This window comes from Pundamilia nyererei, unplaced genomic scaffold (assembly GCF_000239375.1).
Source record: "Pundamilia nyererei isolate P.nyererei 1_Seehausen unplaced genomic scaffold, PunNye1.0 scaffold00028, whole genome shotgun sequence".
Classification (NCBI taxonomy): Eukaryota; Metazoa; Chordata; class Actinopteri; order Cichliformes; family Cichlidae; genus Pundamilia; species Pundamilia nyererei.
This window is the reverse complement of record NW_005187429.1, coordinates 3355464-3374639: the sequence shown is the minus strand read 5'-3', so window position 1 is coordinate 3374639 and position 19176 is coordinate 3355464. Positions and strand designations below refer to the sequence as shown.

General features: G+C 42.4%; 1 protein-coding gene across 1 annotated transcript in view; it reads right to left on the bottom strand.

The window, feature by feature from the left end:
- Positions 1-16041, bottom strand: part of pard6gb (par-6 family cell polarity regulator gamma b) — a 34555-nt gene extending 18514 nt beyond the window's left edge. Inside the window, exons 1-2 of the mRNA XM_005728474.1 lie at positions 15666-16041; positions 9000-9222 (exon numbers count right to left, since the gene is read on the bottom strand). Coding sequence (XP_005728531.1) covers positions 9000-9222; positions 15666-15737 — 295 coding nt within the window. The 5' untranslated portion in view covers positions 15738-16041. The remainder of the gene's footprint in view (positions 1-8999; positions 9223-15665) is intronic.
- Between the last annotated feature and the right edge of the window lie 3135 nt (positions 16042-19176).

Sequence of the window (19176 nt, the reverse complement as noted above, 5' to 3'; positions counted from 1 at the left end):
TCTGTTGAGGTGTGATGGGATTTTTAAATTGAGACCAGCTGTGTATGGAGTTCATTTTCACCCATATGAAGAACTGCAAATCAGCTGTGTCCTCGAGGAAACGTGCCTGTCAGAGAGAGTAAAACATCTGATCGATTTTCCTTTTCGGACAAGTTGACAAAAAGAGCAATGCTGACTCCAGACTTTTCAAAGGCAAAATAAAAAAAAAATCAATTAAAATGCCCGTCGTAAGTGGCAAGCAGATGTTCGGGATGGGTGCCCTGACACAGACGCTCTCCCACAATGTCTGGAAACTTCATCGCGGGAGAGCGGAGGTGCAGTTCAAAGTGAGGTCGTAAACCAAAATGAAAACAGAGACTTAGCAAACACAAACACGAATACAGCTTTGACAAATGCAACAACCCTTGAACGTTTCATTAAAAAAAACCAGGACTTTCCCTCCCAGGTCTTGAGAACACAGCGAAGCGCTGCGTGGTGACTGTCGATCACGTAGGAAAGTATGCATTCGACAATAAGAAGTGCTTTTGTTACGGGTCAAGCGCAAGCCCGGCCTCTGGTGCAGTCATCATAAAATGATGCACTTCCTGACTGGCTGCATGGTTAACATTGTTGTGCTGTCGCTTTAGTGCATTCTCACATGCACATCCATCTCTTTTTGCCTGCCAGCTGAGACGATTTACAGCGTCATGCAAGCTGGTTTGCCGTGGCGCTGTTGTCCACCCATCAGTAATGGCTATTGCCGCTCTGTCCTGATCCTGGCAGGAAGCGGGGATCTTAATCACACTTTAACTATAGCTGGCATTGTCTGAAGACACAGAAAAAGGCCACACACAGGTTTTCTTGTGACGCCCACACATACACAAGAACTACACACGGTTTTATGGCACAGACCCCCCCCCAGTAGAGGCAAGGCTTCATATTTCTGACAGTGACTGATCCATGAAACCTTTTCCCATACTGCTGCCCTCTGAATGTCACACAGATGTGACATCAAAGTATCTGTTTAAAGCTTTCAAAAAGCACTAATAAAAAGTCTTTTTGTCTAGTACCGTTGTTAAAATTAAAGCTAAAAAGCTTTTAATCTTTTTCACATTTTCCTAAAAATTGCTAATTTCTGTTGGTTCAGATTGGAAGAAGAGGACAAGAGCCAGACCACAGGATAGAGGTGGACTCGACCTGCCCGGCTGTCTCTCCTTCCTTCCCCCTTTCCTGCATGTTTGTCTGTCTTACTGTCAGGGCGACTCCCCACTGTCTGCTGTGGTTTTCTCCCCTCTTTGCCCTTGACGACTGAGTCATGTTTAAGCGCCAACATGAAAAGAATGAGGACTGGCTGGAGCTACCTTAAGTAAAATACTTGAACACATACCAAGATGATCAGATACTATAGTTTTGCTGCCATACGTGCAGAAACTGCACTTTTACATCTGTTCTGAGGACAAGAGCAAGCAAAAGAGAGGAGAATTGTAACAAAGAACAAGACAAGGGAAGAAAGAAAAAACAGATTAAATGACAACCACTCTTTCCTCTTTAGAGCCATATGCAGTGTGTCGGGTTGTTATTTCACAGCAGCCCCTTTCACTGAACCTTCATCGCAGAGCCAGGGGCTGCTCTGTGGTGCCAAACACAAAGGGACGAGGTACTTAAGGTTCCAGCACAATAGACGATACTGAAAGTCATTCTTAATGACACCACAAATGGAGTCACAAAAGCACACTAAAGGCCGAGCAATGAGGCAGTGCCTTTGCATGACCAAAATAGATGTGCTGGAATGAGGAAAAAGATGGTTTCGGGCCATCGAGGGAGTTCACTGGAATGCGAATTATTAATCCACCGAGCGGCATCTGAAATGCAACTGAGCACAGAAGATGAAACTGAAAAAAAGAAAAGAAAGAAAAGCTGCACTGGCAGGAATAAATGCTGAATTATCTACACTAATCAAAACATCCACTCTAATCTGGTGTCTTTAGGGCTAAATCAGCTTAAAGAGGCGTCCTGGAAAACACAGCCAACGCCAATTACTGAGGGGACTCTCTCCCTCTCTTGCCCACATGGATCAAAGGCTGTGAACGGGGACATGTGGACAAAAGTACACACGTGCATGCACGTGTTCTCAGAAGCCCTTTGGCCATGGTGTGAGAGTGGCCAGATGTGCTGACAGGATCTCTGCAGTTGACCAAAACAGCAGCACAGAGCCTGTAAGGATCACTGCACAGGCAGCGGCTCTAAAAATGTAGAAAAGCTACTATAAAGACCCGCATTGAGGAATCTTTACAGTAACTGGTTTGGAACAAGTTTACTTTTGGGATGCAATTGAGAACCCCATTTCAGAAAATATACGCAGATGAGGCCCAACATATAGACCTCTTTAAAAAAAAAAAAAATGCAATGTTCTGCTGGGAAAATGTACCAAACTGGTGCTACAGACCAAGCACGCCATGCTACAGAAAGACTAGCCTTCCCAGAAGGACAATGCCTCATGCAAACTGCAAAAACGTCTCAACAAATACAAGAATGAGACCAAAGTGATGACTCAATGGCCAAACTCCACCAATTGCAGCGAAATAAGCGCACTCCACAGTTCCATCATGTCCCTGGCACCACACAGGACCAGGATAATCCCAGTGCCAGACACCACAGCAGGACCCGCAATGACCCGCGTCTATGCCTCAATGAGGTAGAGCAGTTTTGGCTCAATGAGGGGATCCCACACAAGACTAGGCAGGTGGTTTACGAAAGAAGAAAAGGCTATCAAGGTGATAACTGTATTTACTTTGTTCTTCTATTGTCGTAATCCTGTACTGCTGTACTTGTGTGAAGCACTTTGATGTACCTTGGTCTTTTTAAATGTGCTATAGAAATAAAATTGAAACTGATGTAATGTTCGGTAATAATAAATGAGACTTGAGACAAAAATCACGATAAGAAATTCGTCTCCATGGTAATATTTAAGCATTTATGTCGTCAACACGAAGGCATAAACCACCTTTTAGCACAACAACATTTTTTCCTTCTTACGGTAAATTCTGCCTAATATCTTCTCTTTGATAAGTGTTTCTGTAATTTCACAACAGAAATTTAATAATTTTCTATCACATGAAAAACTGAGGCAGGGTAAGTGAGGAGGGGACGTGTATGCGGGTTGCTGAGTGTGGTTTTAGTTTGAGCAGAGCTCCTGCTCTTTGTCACAGTGACTCCAGAGTGGGAAAGGTCAGGGCTGGTTTGGTTAAGGTCAAACCTGTGGGCCTCATCCATATCACCAACATCCCCATGATTCCCACACTCAGGCTTACTTTGGCTGCAAGTATATGTGGAGGCAATAACAAAATCATCCCTGATTTACTAGGGGGGAATCCCTTCAGTCTTGTTTGGAAAGATCATTTCCTTCTAACTAACTCACCCTGGACCTTTCCATCACATGTTTTCCACTGCTTGGCTTGGCTGGCCTGGTTGCCGTTGTGATGGTCCTCAATATCATTTAGCCACTCCTCCAAAGACGATCTCATCCTGGTGGACGCTCACCCAAACTGTCGTGACAGGTGGACTCGAATGTAGTCTGTTTGTTCTGCAGACTGAAAAAGCAGCCGAATAGCTCGCCCAGTTATTCATTAAGTACTTCACAATTAAAATATCTGCAGAACATGTGTGCCTCTTTTACGTGTGCAACCCTATCTGCCTCAAATAGAAGTGAAATTAGTAGCAAACACTGCATGGTGTGTGCACCAGATACCACAAAACACATTGTTGTGACAAAGACTCCTCCTTTGATTCATCTGTGATTCATTTCAAAAGTCTTATTCTGGGATGAAAGAAAGTCGATTTTTCAACCTCCCATATGTTCCTCCCCCGTCCTCACAATTTGGATGTCAACAGTTTGCAATGAACAGAAGCACCTGATTAAAGTGACTCTTATGCTAAAACAATTAATAACCCTTCCACTCAAGCAATTTCAGCAGGCGGCATTGGTTCTTCCTGTTACTATGTAACTTTACTGCATGACAGCTCTGTAGTTGTGTTAGGAGAAAAAAGTAAATAAAAGGTCATCTGCGGGAAATCTGCAAAGTGGAGACATTCAGAAATATATATTTTCCTTTTTTCTTTGATCTCCAAGCAACTGTGCAGTCCAAGCTGTTGTGTAACAGCCTCGGTCTGGATGTCTGCACAGCTCAGCTGAAACTGGCACAGCTGCTGATACAGTCCACCGCTTTTTCTATTTGTGCTGTGGTGCCACATCTTTCTTTAGTTTGGCCGATATTGGTATCTGATCGCAGTTTTCACAGGTGGGGAGAGCAGCTGGGTTGCCGGAGCTGTAAACGCCCAGCACGCTCAGACACAACCTTGGATCTATTTATTTAAACTTTCAGCCCTTTGCCAAAAAGGGGTCTCTTGTCACTGTTGAAAGTTTAGTCTGTGTGCAGGCCACTGGCATAGTCTACAAAAACAACTGCAGCCCCCCCCCGCCACCACCACCCTCCCCAAAAAACAGCCCTTTAAAAACAGGAATGTGCTTTGCTTGGATAGACGCAGATTGTGTCTGCCATGGTGTAAGTGCAGGTACAGTTTCAATATAATTCAACATGCATGTCCTCGTTTGAGCCCCGCTTGTAATCCAGTGTACACAAATCATTAAAGACCTTCATCACGATTATTAGAGTCATTGCTGTAGTGTGGAAAATTAGTAGCTGTGCACCACTACCTGCAAGACGGCGCTGAAGCCTGTCAGCTCTCAAAGCTTTTCAGCACATTAAAAGCCTTCATGTGCAGTTCCTGTTATACTCCAGAGACAGCTTGGATAGATTCAGTCCAATGTTGTGTCGACCAACAGGGGTCAGTTAATATTTCTGTTAATTTATGGGGAACTTATTGCACTCATTTTCAACTCCACATTTTACATTCTTAGACTCTGTTAGAGTAATTTTGTGTGATTCATAGCGCACTGCTCTTCGGCGCAGCCCAGGCGGTTTTAGCTCCTTTGTCTTCTTTTAGAGCAGTGGTGTCAAACTTGAGGCCCAGGGGCCAGAATTGGCCCAACAAAGACCCCAAAGCTTTGGAAAATGTGAAGGAGGGCATAACTTTTGAACGATTACCTGCATTTTCAGGAGTTTTACATCATTTCCTACTGATAAGGACTTCTCACGTTGCCTTTCATACATGACCAAATAAACCGTTAAATGACAGAAAAGTTCCAGTTTTTTCCCCCCTCACCATCTACTAAAGATTTCTTAAAAACATAAAAAAGGTCATTTTCTGCTAACTAACAAAAATTGCACAATCTGGGCAAAGAGTTGTGCTTCTAGATTTCTTTCATTTACTACCAGCAACAGATGGCTACAACACACTGTTGTAAAAGCAGTTCTTTTTCTTATATAAGATGTGTCTGGGATTAAATGTGCAGTTAAACTTCTAAACAGTGACAGAACAGGGAGGTTTCACTGGCTCACTTAAGAATAAAGTGGGCTGTATGTAGCCCACTATGTAAAACGAGTTTGGCTGACCACAAATGGAACACTGAAGGAAGACAGAGCTGTGTGCTGAGATGATCATAGCAGGACGATCTCCTTTCTTTTGCATTTGGAGCAGTCTGAAGCCTGAGCTTGGGAACTATATGCCAAGATTATTTGAAACTTTTGCTATATTGTAACCATACAACTGATGTAAAAGAATAGTGAAAAGCATATGAATAGATCCACTTTAATAGAAGAAAAATAAATAAATAGAAGCTGATGAAATGCTGACATCAGTGTAAGGAGTGTTCCCCTCTTAGGCTTATCTATATCTTAATTTGCATTGTTTTGAGACAGAATATGAATGGGCAGTTAGTACTTCTGCAGTTTCCCTAGATAAGCGCACCATAAACATCTGACAATACGTCAGACGTGCTGGAACACTGTAGGAGTTACTGACGTATTAAACTGGAAAGCAAAAGCTGAGAAAACAAGAGGGTCACTGTATGCATTGCCCCCAAAATGAGATCCCAATTTAGAGTCATTAGTTGGCAACACAACAAACTGCTCACACACTGGAGAGAAGCAGAACAACTCCACATACAGAACTCCTCCAACTCTTATCTTCTCATGTGTCCTATTCTCCCCCCCCCCCATCATTTGTTTGCCTCTATTCTTTGTGCATGGCAAGTATTTAAGAGTCTACCCTGCCCGACAACGACAGCAATCAAAATCACCTTCTGTAAACTCAAAAACGGACATCAAAGATATCTCAGTTCACTCCACAATGTTAACAATTATCTTCTCTTTGCTATGATTAAATACAAGCACCCTGTAATGAGAGGCTACTTGGACAAAAACCACAAAGTGTAACCCTGTACCCTGCAGGTGAAGTTTTACCACTTAAAAAAAAAAAAAAAAAAAAAAGCTGCCATCAGCACCTATGGGCAGTAACTGGTACCATCAGCATCACCACAAAACTGTGGCACGTGCTGAAGCAGTTTTACCAACAATGGAAATGTAAGCCTGGCAGGGGAGTATCAGGTAGATGAAAGAGACATGGGCACATTCAAAATACCCACTGTTAAATGGAGCAACACTGAAAAGGTACATGCTCATACACAAGCACAGACAGATGACCAGTCACGTGTTGGAAGGGAGGGTCTGTCTGAGCAATGAAGTACAAAGATTGAGTTATTAATCATAAACCCTTTAGACCAAAACAACATTGGTATGTCAGGGCACCATTTAATGTTTTTCCCCTCCCTAAAGCTTTCAAAGGTTTTCATTATAAACTGCATCTATGAAACAGCTACACATGCCATCCAGTGCTGTAACTTTTTAAATTCTATAATTAAGATTTTATTTTTATGTCTAGATCAATATGAAAGCCACGGCTGGTTGAGGTTAAACACAATCCCCCTGCTGTGACTGGATGGTGAGTCACACTGTTTTAATGAGTGTGTGAAGCCTTTCCTTTCATCTGAGCAGACAGAGAAGTAATGTGGCGACACCACTGATGACCCGCACTAACAGGCTGGTACTGACTGATACAGTCCACACACACTTTCCCATGCCACTACACTGGTCACAGGGGCATCTTCTCTCAGGCACAAGGTACTCACACTATCATAAACACACAACTCTTTGTCCAGCACTTAACAATAGACTATACAAAGACCAGTGTTACAATTTCATTTGTGAAAAGTCGAGTGATGTAAATTTCAACATCAGACACTGAATGCGGGGAAGGCTCTGTGCAAAGGTAGAGGTATGTTCTAGTCTGGTATGAGCACAAATGCACTTCTTCATAGGAGACTCCAGGCAGTTTAGAAAGTAGAACAACTACATGGTCATGACATCCACATCGCCAAGAGAATCCCAGCGACGGGGCCCATTTACACTTTCCATTCTCCTGCGTGTGAACGGCAACGGATGACAAAAGTGACATCATACCCGTTGGCACGAGTTGCTCTTTGCCGTTTTTTCGCCCAGTTGTGCATCTCTAAATTTTTCCAACAGATGAGCTTAAGCCAAGACTGTCAGCATGTCCACCTGTGCAGGTATTTCTATTACACAGGCACTCCCAGATTCCCCATGGAGGGAGATTTCTGCAACTTTGAGACAAAAGCGCCTTAAAAGCAAGTATAAATGGATGAGGCGTCATCACTGGTGTCCAAAGCAACCACTGCAGCGAGCATAAATGAGCCATAAGGATGCTCTGACTGTTTCAACATCAGTCACAACAATGCAAATTCCTCTAAACCACATCAGCAGTTCACCACCACAATAGCACTAAATACGCCCCCTCCCACAATAAGAGCAGCCAAATCTCTATCAGCAAAGACTCCTCTGTCCTTCTGGTGTTTGAGGGAATTTCCCCTTTGTATTAAATGCTCTGGAAGAAGCCAGCAAGGGGGAATATTCATGAGAATCAAATGCATCACCAGAGGAATATAGACACTGAGATAAGCAGCAGGACAGTGAGAAGTAATGCACGACGTGTCAGCTAAACCACAAGGACACAAGTTATGGCTTTCAGGTGTTACACTTACGCGACCTGACTGGTCGAATCAGCCTTTATTTTTAAGTCAAACATTACTGCAGGATGACTTATGAGCCAACTTACAGTTAGTTGGTTTTGGTCTGGCCATTTAATCTCTCGAGGCGGTGACTCACACTCCGATTGGGCCTCTCAAATATCTCAACCTGGTTTCTTGCTGGAAATCTGTGGATATCTTTTTGTTTTTTGAACCACTGGTTGACAATTAAAACAAAACCCTGGAGTGAACCCGTTCATTACACAACCGAGCGAGGGACATTCCAAGGAGGATTGTGGGTATGAATAGTGAATGGTAATAGATTCATTTGTATGCTCGATGACTGGCTGGCAGCAGTCGAGACCCTCTCCAGAGTTGGGATCAGTGAGAGAGTGCGCGAGAGAGACTAGGAGTTGGTTCCCATTCAGAGTGCCGTGGTGTTGTGTTTGAACAAATACACCAGCACATGCACACACACAAACTGAGAGAGCCCGGTAAGGAGTCTCTCTTTTCATGCAGATCTTTTGTCTCTCAGTAATGTCTGGTATGCCGGGATACAGGCCTTTGCTCAATGACCTGATTTCTATGGGACTGCCGAGACACTGGTCTGTGTGCGTGTGTGTATTTTTCGTGTGCGCGCGTGTGTGTTTTCATATGCCTGCGAGGGCTTCCTCTGGATCAGGCACAGGACTTACCAAGGCAGACAGAGGCAGACTGAAACTTATCCAGCCAATAAGAGAGCCGGAAACACAAAAGCACATATACAGACACACACAGAAGGCCTGGCATGAAGTAAACAAAAAGCCCTCATAATTGGACCAGGAAATATTCAGGGGGGGAAACTTGATTCTAGTCAGCACCATAATTGCAGCCCAAGACACAGTTAATGCAACAGTTGATAGTTTGGTAGGTTTACCAGTTGGAGGACATTTGGAAAGAAATATTTAAACTAGTATTAAAGACGTAATCTGCGGGGGATAAAGAGGCGAAGGAAATCGCACAGTGTAGATCAGCTTACCTTGTCTCTGTATGAAGATCCTGAGGAGCGGGTGAGCGGTTGACACCGCCTTGACGAAGTTGTCGTCGTTGTTGATCGGGAGCAGGTCGCCGTGAACGTCGGCGTAACCAATCATCACTTCCATGTTGGCGATGCGGTGGATATGCAGGATGAGTTTGTAGAACTCCTCAAACTTGCCGGGCTTGACCCGATCCACCGAGAACCGGCGAAACTCTGCCCCATACTGAGAAGAAGAAAAAAAAAAAAAGGAATAATCAAAAGAGGAGCTGTGAGAGGGACAACCAAACAGGATGAGGAAACTGGGATTCTGACTGTTCCACATAAAAGTCACAGGGTGGAAGTTCACCGAGCATGTGGTTGTGACCTTAAGTAACATAAAGCACCAAGAAAGGAAGGTTTTTTTTCCTGAAGCAGTAAACAAACTGAACAGCTGTGATTCTCTGCAACTTTAAATACCGCAAGAGGAGCGTAACTTTCCAAACAACTGGATTACACAACATGAAACCTTCAGGAAATATAGAACAAAAATACTTTCAGTGGGAGTTAGCTGACGACTGATATCTCTGTGCTAAAGCTACAACTAAAACTGCTTACATCAGCAATCTGAAGATGTGAAAATCCCTCTACAGTCACCTGTAAATCTCAGCCCGAGTCTTGTTTATATAACGTGTACAAAAAGCTAATAAAGCTCTCCCTGTTCCCCTTTTCTCTGGGTTTAATGCTAAGCTATGGTGTCTGCAGCTTTGTATGAAACTGACAAATCTCAAAGTTTTGTTATCAAGCTTCTGGCAAAGAAATGAATGAGTGCATTTCCCAGAATGCATAAACAATCCAGTGATTAATAACTCAGATACTTAAAACTTCTTAATCATGAGAATAAGGTGACTTTCAGCTTCTCTCTTATTAACCAGGGGTCACCATAGCAGGCAGCTGTGCAACTTTGATTTATCTTTTTAATATCAGAGGCCTGTAAATAGTAGATTAACTGGTTCCTGTCTTTTCTATGCTTTTTCTACCCAAGTGCTTTCTAACATACATAAGTGCCTTGAGGGAATGTATAAATAACGCCAAATTGAATTAACACACATTGACACTCCGCTGCATGTGTTGGGGTTCGGTAGCTTGCCCAATGATATTTTGTTATGGATTGAACCCTCACAGTGATGATTCATTGGTCGGTGAATTACTCTTTGAAAGAATATCAAAACTTAACAACTGTTTTCTTCAAAGATCCAATGTTGATGGGTTTATTGTAACTTTTTTCATTGGTGCAGATGCTTTTAAACTGTTGTCATTTGTGTTGCCTTTTGTAATCGATTTCACTCTTTAGGCTTAAACAACTACACTTCAAGGATAATGCCCTAGGAATTACTCCTAAGACCTCTGAATAAAGCAATATTCATTCTGTGTCTCTAAATTTGCAGTACTTTGAGCGCATTACAACATGAAGACTCCAGATAATCTCAAAGGACTCAGATGATGTAGCCAACAGAAAAATAAATACAAAAGCTGCAAACTTCTAACTCTCAGTGGTCCCCATCTTGCATACATAGTGGATTGGAAGAGAAGAACCAATTTTTGTCACTAAGAGAAAGTTCCAGGGGAAAGATGCACTCCTCAGAAGGAATTATGCATAATTTCCAAAACAAACTAGGAAAAAAGGAGAAAAGTCAGCACCAGACTTCACACTGAATTTGGATGAAATGAATTTGATTAAAATAAATCACCAAACAGCAGCATTGGTATATTAAAAAAAAAATAAAAATCCATCCCATTCACCTTATTTGTACAGTTTTAATGACTATTCTATGCCTTGTATATAAAACTAAACTACACTCCAGAGAGTCAACATTCACAGAGGTCTAGATACTTACCCTAAAACATTTGCAGGACCTAGCTCAAGTAGCTTTTCAGATTTGAGAACAAGACAAAAGTAAACCCACCTCAACTTCATCCATCAAAATACTTGGAGGAAAAAAAAAGAAAAAAAAAAAGAAAAAAGAAGAAACTAACAACATTAGGGTCATGAAAGTTTGCACAATTGCTATAAGAGGTCTTTCCTTTCCCCAGAATATTTTCAGCCACATCTGAGATGGTCAGCTGTGAAGCATCTGAAGCACCAACATGGAAGGACCCACAAGTACATTTGCAGCCCCTCACTTCACGCGTGTTGATGTTCACAATTCTGAGACATCATCTCAGTCTTTATACAAAGCCAGGCTGACATTTACTAGATGGCCTTCATATACTGAGCACACCAGTCTTCTAGTTTACTTATCTGCAAGAAGCTGAATGAGCACATTCCCTAAAACCCAGTCCCTTTACATCTGTGCCTGCTGTTGGGATCTTCCTACACTGGCTAAAATTAAAAACCGGATAAGATGCATCGGGGTCTGGGTGGTTCTCCATCTCAGCTAAATAATTTCCTGGGGGAAACGCTGTAGCTTTACGTGCTACTCTGCACATCAAGATCGTATCACCGAGAAAACAAATTTCAGCCGCGCACTGCCTGAAAACACCAGGAAATGGAAAGCAGGTCCCTATACAATAGCAGAATTCAGGTAGCTATGCATGACAGTAGCAGGCAGCCACTCCTCCCACCCACTATTTATACACAAAAGCACAGACTTGAACAACTGGGCTTTAGCTTTTCCTGGTTAGGCCACTGTATCGCCAACGAGAGCGTGCCTGAGGGTCACGACAAGGTCATCATGTGACTGAGACAAGCACACAAAGGCGCGACTGAGGCGCTGAAGCACGGCACAATAATCTACAACAACAGACAGCAGCAGTGGCAGCACCAGGGTCTGAATCAGAGTAGTAATTTGTAGACTAAGGCGCTGTTTGTTACTGTAATCATCAGCTCACAGCTGAGGGAAGCTGACAGCAGAGGAGAAGAGTGGGGAGATGATCAGGGAGCAGGAGGAGGAGGGAGAAGAGGAAAACTGCTGACATAGGAGAGCAGCACCATACTGACTGGAAAGAAGAAGAGGAGCTGGGGGGGATACATTAACCAGCTCTGTAATTAGAAGATGACACATAAATTTAAGCGGTGGTGTGTGAGGAGACTTAGGGGGATACCGGGTGTAATTTGTTGCCAGGCTGACTCAAGGCAGCGGGAAAGGCAAATGTGTGAGGCTGCATTTTGAAAACCTGCCACCCACCTTCAGCTCATAAACCTCAGCCCGTATTATAATGACACAACAAGCAGACAAGCAGGTTCGTCAGAGTGAAGTAGGTGCTGTTGGCGTCGAGGAAAGTGAATCCGAGGCGTGCATATACTGTAATCAACTCTGAAAGACATCATACGCTACGCTCCACATCATAATTATACTTGTGCGTATCACTATCCTCTGAACGCGACTGCTCTCTTAGTGCAGCACGTGATCAGTCTGAAAAAAGAAATCTGTTTGAACCAGCAGAACCGGCCCTCAGGTATGAGCAAGTCTGAACATGGCGCGATTAATCACGGGCCTCAGTGCTAAACCTCGACTCTTAGAGCACACCACTACAAACATGACATCACTTGCTCCGCTGGCCTACTGCTGCAGAGTGACGTCCGACAGGCTGAAACATGTCTGGAGCCTTTTAACTGACACACTGAAGAAAATGGAAGATAACCGACTTCTTGTCTCTGGCCAACGCTGGCTCTTTTCTTACCTAGTATTCGGTAAGTCGGGGTAACTCACCTCAGAAACTGCCTACAGGCTCCCAGGATTTTAAAAGATGACTAAGTATTTAATAAAGGAGAACCACAGGACCCCACTCCACTCAACCCCCTACATCTCCTAAAACACTCTGATAAGAGCTTGATGTGAGTGAAACCAGCAGCTCCTGGCTGAGGCCTCAGTGACAGGCAGCCAGACACCTCCAGTGTTAGCCCTGATAAGCTTATCACAGAAACAGATTCCTCTCAAAAGGAAAAAAACAAAACAAAACAAAACAAAAAACCATGAACCAGTAAGAACCAGTCACACAACAGCAATCAATCACATATGTAACACTCTTGACACTTCTGGAAATCTGAATGTACCTCAGCATTTCTGCAGCGTCTTCATAACAGACATTTTTCCTCTCTAGAGCCTTATTTGGCATACGATTATTAAAAAGGGAGTGCACCTAAAGGCCATGTTTGCTTCTGCTTAACAAATGAATTATTTAGACTTTTTTTGGTTTAAAGAAAGTAATCGCATAACAAAAATGAATGCTCAAATGTTCAACTGCACCCAAAGACACTCAAAAGATACTTTTGGGGGGCTTCCTTATTCACAAAAAGGTCACCGCAGCGACCAGTTGCACGCGTTTGACTTGGGAGATTTTGTGTCCCTCGGTTGCGACCAAAGAAGCGTCTCCTTCTGCAATCGAAGCGGCATCTTTCTCCTATCAGAGTTTGTTTCAAGTCACACAAAAACCACGTACTGGGAGAGAACTCCATGTTTAATAAAGCGGCTGTAGGAACCAACAGTAACTGTTACAACTTTACATTAACTACGCAGAGGGAATGAAAACCTGTTTGTCACGGCACAAGTTTGCACAACTATATAAAAACAAAACAAAAGTGAATACGAGGATGATTCGAGTCGGTAAATAAGCCGTTTGGTTTTGGATATTACTATGAACCATAGTTGTTGTTATGGAAACATCTGTATCTAATGAGAAGGTAGGAAGTCCGTATACATTTTATTGTGTATTTTTTTGTTTTGTTCGCGTTTACATAAGAAGGTAAGTCTTGATGAGTGTTACACAATTTATGAGTCCCAAACCTCATCGATGGGTCTTGTTTATTTCTGTGTATTTCTTAAAAATGTAACAATTTTTACTCATTAAAGTAAAGTATTAGGTTACATTTACAGCACGCTTTTAGCGCCAGTGTTGGCAGTCTGGAAAATCTCATTTTACAGGAAAAAAAACAAAAACAAGATAAAATGGTAAATGGGCTGCATTTACGATAACTTTATCTTATTGGATAAAACAAACACTGACAAAGTTTAACTTTGAGGACATAATCTGCAGTTTGAAAATGGTGATAGATTGCATTACATATTACTGCACAACTTTAAAACTGTAATAATATTGTAATGTGCCCTTAGTATTGTGAGGATATCATATTATTTACTACTAAATGATGAACTGAATTACGTGTAGCTGATCCTGCTCCTCTGTGCCTTCAGAGGCCCAGACTGTGGCAGAGCTATGTAACAGATAAGATTTCCCTTTACAGGTATTCAAATGTCCTCAACTGTCAGTGTGCTATTTCTCTCCAAATAATCAGCTTTTGTTTCATTAACACGCTTGATTTCTTCACTGAGGGAGATGAGGGAACATGAGGGACAGGGGTTAGAGCTCCCAACACACCCCAAACGGATCAAAACAAAACAAAACCTGACGAAGTAGAACAAAATGTGAAACCACTTAAAGTGACGTGATGGAGAGGGATGAGTCACATCTGATCCAAAAGTGGAAACGTGTGACGTGGTGGCATGACGGTGTGCCGTGGTGACGCCGGTGGACCTGTCTGTTCTAGCCACAGAGCTCCTGGCGTGCCAGTCCCACCCACAAACAATCTGCGGCAGCCACGGAGTGACCACTCCTGTCTCTGTGGAACAAACCCTGCAGCAAAAGAAATGGCAAAACAACAAAAAACCCACCTACACACACACAAACACTACTCGCCTTTTTGGCCGTTTTTGTGTGAGTACATGCGCACCCACCTGTCACCATCAGAGCATCTGTGCTCCATCTGTCCACCACCCCACTGAAACTGGGCGGCCAAAAGGTGGAAACGACTCAGGAGTGAATGAGTCACCTTCTGCACCACTTGCCCATCTCTCAATCTAACCCTCAGGTGTGAACACATGCGAATACTGCATTATCTCACAAATAAATCAGAAACACTGGATTAGAATGCAGGTCACCAGCAATCATTGTGGGGTTCACAAGTGATGAGTGTCAGCTGGTAGTTCTTCACAGAGCCCACACAAACAGTCACTTGTGTATCGAAAAAACAAAACAAAAATAAAACTCTTCCTCTGCAGTATAAACTAAAATAAGAGCCGCATAGCTCATGTGGATGTATTGTGTACGTGTTGAGATGAAAAGCTTCATAAATCAGGGCACTCCATTGAGACATAACACTTGAAATCTTGGCAATCCACTTGATGTTTGTGTGTCCATTAGTCTGTCAGCGTTTTAAAAAAATGATCCAAAACAAAGAGCTAGGCTGATACTGTGTAGCAAGAACACAAAAACTCAGTGCAACTAATGCAACGTCTGACTTTAACAGGTGGAAACTTTGTTGCTGTAGGAAATCTGGAGAGCTAGGTGCTTCAAAAACAACCCCATTACCCACCTACCCAGCCCCCCTCCATCAACCACCCACAGCAGCATCGGGAAAGAGAGTCAAATCAGCAAAATCTGGATCGGAAGTAAGAAGCAAACAATCACTGCAAATGAGAGAAACATCCAGAACCTGCAACTTTCCCCGCACAACTCACGGGGGGGAAAGCGGAAATAGTTATGTGGCGTAGGCTGCACACCGTCCGACCAGCTCCGGCTCCGTGACGGGACAGCCATGTGAACATTTATCATGATTATTATTATTTTAATCCCCCCAAAATCCTATCCACCCACACCACCACCAAGCAGGGCTTTCAAGTTTCCACTCACCTTGCTTTTCACTTCCACAGCGTTGCAGTTAGGATTTCGCAGAGGTTGCGACTTATTAAAGCTCCGATTCATTTTTTTCCCGTTTGAAGGAAAAAAAAAGAGAAAAAAAGTTCAGTCGCCTTTGCCCACAGAGAGAGGGGCTCTGGTCCCGGGCTTTCTGCTCTAAAAAATTCTCCCTGTTCGCTTCTTCCACAGAACTTCGTGTTTCTTTCACCTCCCCGACTTCTTTTTTCTTTTCTCAGTGCGCTCCGACAGACATGAGGGAGGACTTCACGAGAGAGCAGGAGGTGTGCGACTCGCCGCGTTGACTTGAGGAGTGTGAGTTAAGTTTTGAAAATGACATCAGCCCTCTTTAAAAAAAACGGGATTCTGGGATGCATTCACGTACCGCACGAAATCCCCAACTCCCTCAGTCGGGATCTATTTGTATCCTTGCTGTAGTCAGTAAAGGCTGAGTAAATAACAGCTACTACTGATAATGGATTAAGGTTTAAAAATGAATGCTATCGCAAAACAAACAAACAAAACACACACACAAATATTTATAACAATAACAACTTGATATGTATTATGTCCTGTTAATAAAAATATCATATTAAATCAGCCGTGTTTAGTCGTCTTTTGATGCATATGAAGAAAAAAAATAATGAAACCAATATATATATTTAAAAGTAAGCATTTAAAAATATAGATGTAAAAAGTAAGCAGACTTCCTCTAACCCCGCCTTCTACAATTTATAGCCTAATATATTCAGGGTAAAAAAAGTGGTCTTTCCGGTTAGTTCGTGCATTTCCAGAATCTGTGAAGGCAGCACTGAGCACGCTGGACCTCCGAGACACCAGAGGACGCGATTTTCTAAACATTTTTTAAAAAGGTCTGTAGCTAAATGATTGAATTCATTGATCCAAACAAGGTGGTGTAAGCCCACAAACCCTGTGGTGTGGAACAAGTATCTTTTAATATAACCCCCCCCCAGTTCAGTTTGCAATCATTACCTGTGTAAGTGAAGGTGAAGTGTGAGCCACTGGGATCTCAAACACATAAAGACACCATAGTGTGAAGAAAACAGCCACACATCTTTATATTTAACCATCTGCTGTAGCCTGCTCAACTTTTCAGATACATAACAGGTGAAGATTTACTTGCATTTTTACATTGTCCTCATAATATGGAGTTAAATATGGCCTATGATGCCTTTAAGTCTTATTTTTGTGATCTTTTACAGACCACAAAACCATCTTTTTATCCAGGTTACACGGGATTTGTAATAAAACCTGCCACCCAACTTGGGTGGCCAAGAGGAAGCTATTCTTCTGTCAGCAGAGAGCTTCAAAGTGCACCAGGTAAACATCTCTAATTGCCCCTGGAACGTGATAATCTCACACCCCCTCCTTTGTGAGGTATAGGCATCCTGAGCCATTCAACCTGAACAAAAAACCTCACAGCGTAAGAACCAGCTGATCGGGAATATTCATTTTCAGCTGGGTTAATTAGCATCCATGACCGCAATCCTGCTTGACAGCATTCCTGGGCCCCTGAAGCTGGCTGTGCACAACAGCTGCAGGCTGCTACCCTCTCAGTAGCTCAAAGTGCTGCTGGTTTACTCTCTTCAGGAATGTGTTGACTGCTTACAAACAGAGCCCAAACCCAGGTTTCACTGCGATCCTGCAGCACAGACTCTGCAATGCTCCCTATGTGACTGCATGCAGGGATAGTTACGCTGTAGTAGATTTAGTGAGTAAATGTTTATCAACTGTAGTCAGAACTACATCTGATGGGTGCCCACAATCAAGTTAGGACTATGGTTGCATTGACATTTGGTTATTAGCAGAAGAGACAGTGATTTTTGATGTGTTTCTACAACATCTGATGCTGTCATATTTGCTGTTAGTTAATAATTAATGAAATATTGTGAGGTAAATGTGGTGGTGCTCTATATAACTAGCTTTATGAAAACGAGTAGTCAAGCGTATTGCGCCCACTAACGGCCGATGTGTGGTATTGTTTTAATGACTTTAACAGTGCAACAGTTACAGCGTCTGCATATGTTTTAACTGAATTATGGTGGAAAAATACAGACCTTCCTCTACATAAAGTTAAATCTTTTGCAGTTGTAACCATCTGGGCCTGAATCATCACAGGTGATTGCCATAAACCTACCATAAGGAAAGATGGATAGATGTTTTTGTTGTGTGTCAATCAGAAGAATTAATTTCCCTGTTCCCTGGTTGCCAAAACTTGGAAGAACATCCATTCATTTCCTTAATTAGCATCTGAATCAGAATACTTTAATAATCTCAGAGGAAATTATGTGGTCACAGTTGATCCAATAAGAACTAACTAACTAAACTAAATAGAATACAATATATTACAAAGTTACAAAATATAACAAAATCGCTGTAATAAATACAAATAGCTCTAATCATAAATATCCCTGTATATTACACTAAATTACATATATATGGGTGACACTGAGGTGCCCCCTTTGTTATATTAATTGGAACTTTTCTTTGTAGACGATGTGATTTTAAGTGCGTGCAACTATTGCAGTGTGTACTTGTGTAAATGGAGGAGTTATACATAGTGATGGCCATAGGAAGAAATGACTTCCTGTGTCATTCAGTGGTGCATTTGGGCAACGCGCTGCTGTGACTGACCAACAAATCATGGACTCGATGAGAGTTTATTGTCCAGTATTGTCTCTATCTTGGACAACAACCACCTTGAGTCCAGCTCCATCCCTACAACGCTACTGGTATATTCTGTTGTCACCCACGACACTCAACCTGCTGCTCCAGCATGCAACCACTGGTGTCCTAGGGAAAAAAGCAGAGCACATCTTGGTCAGGTTGCTGATCTGCTGCAGGGCACTTGGAAGAACAATCTAACACAAGTAAAAATGACACGGTCTGAAGGTTTAGGGATGTTGTCTCGCCACGAACTATTGTGGATGCTGTCAGTGAAGGTATGCTTTCAGGCTTTCTGTTTGTCATCAACATTACACAAAACGTAAATGTCATGAAACTTAATTGAGCAGTAGTGGAGCATGTGCAAAGAAAGATCTCACTAAATTTTAGTGTTGGCCCACATTGCCTCTTTAAAACTGCAGTATAGTGTATTGGCGTTGGCAGGGGGAAACCGTTTTAGTTTTCTGTGCAACTAAAGTATCTTGGCTTAAAGATATTTATTTTCTTCTTGTCTCAAAAGCCAGGCAATCAATTGGGAGAGAAAGAGACAAAGGGGGATGTACATTTACTTTAATCAGCTATCTTGCAGCAAAGCCATTTACATGATTTTGCTTTTTCTGCAGATGGTGGGACAACATCCAGACTTTCTTTTAAAAATAAAACTTTATGCAACATCAAACAGAATGAGTTTTTTTTTTAAACATAGATTTTCATCTCACATATTTAATGATTTAAAAAGAATTCTGTATGTGTCATCAAGGAAACAAAACAAAGCCATAACTCATAAAGAAGCTTCAATCACTAGTATGTTCTTTGAAATGGA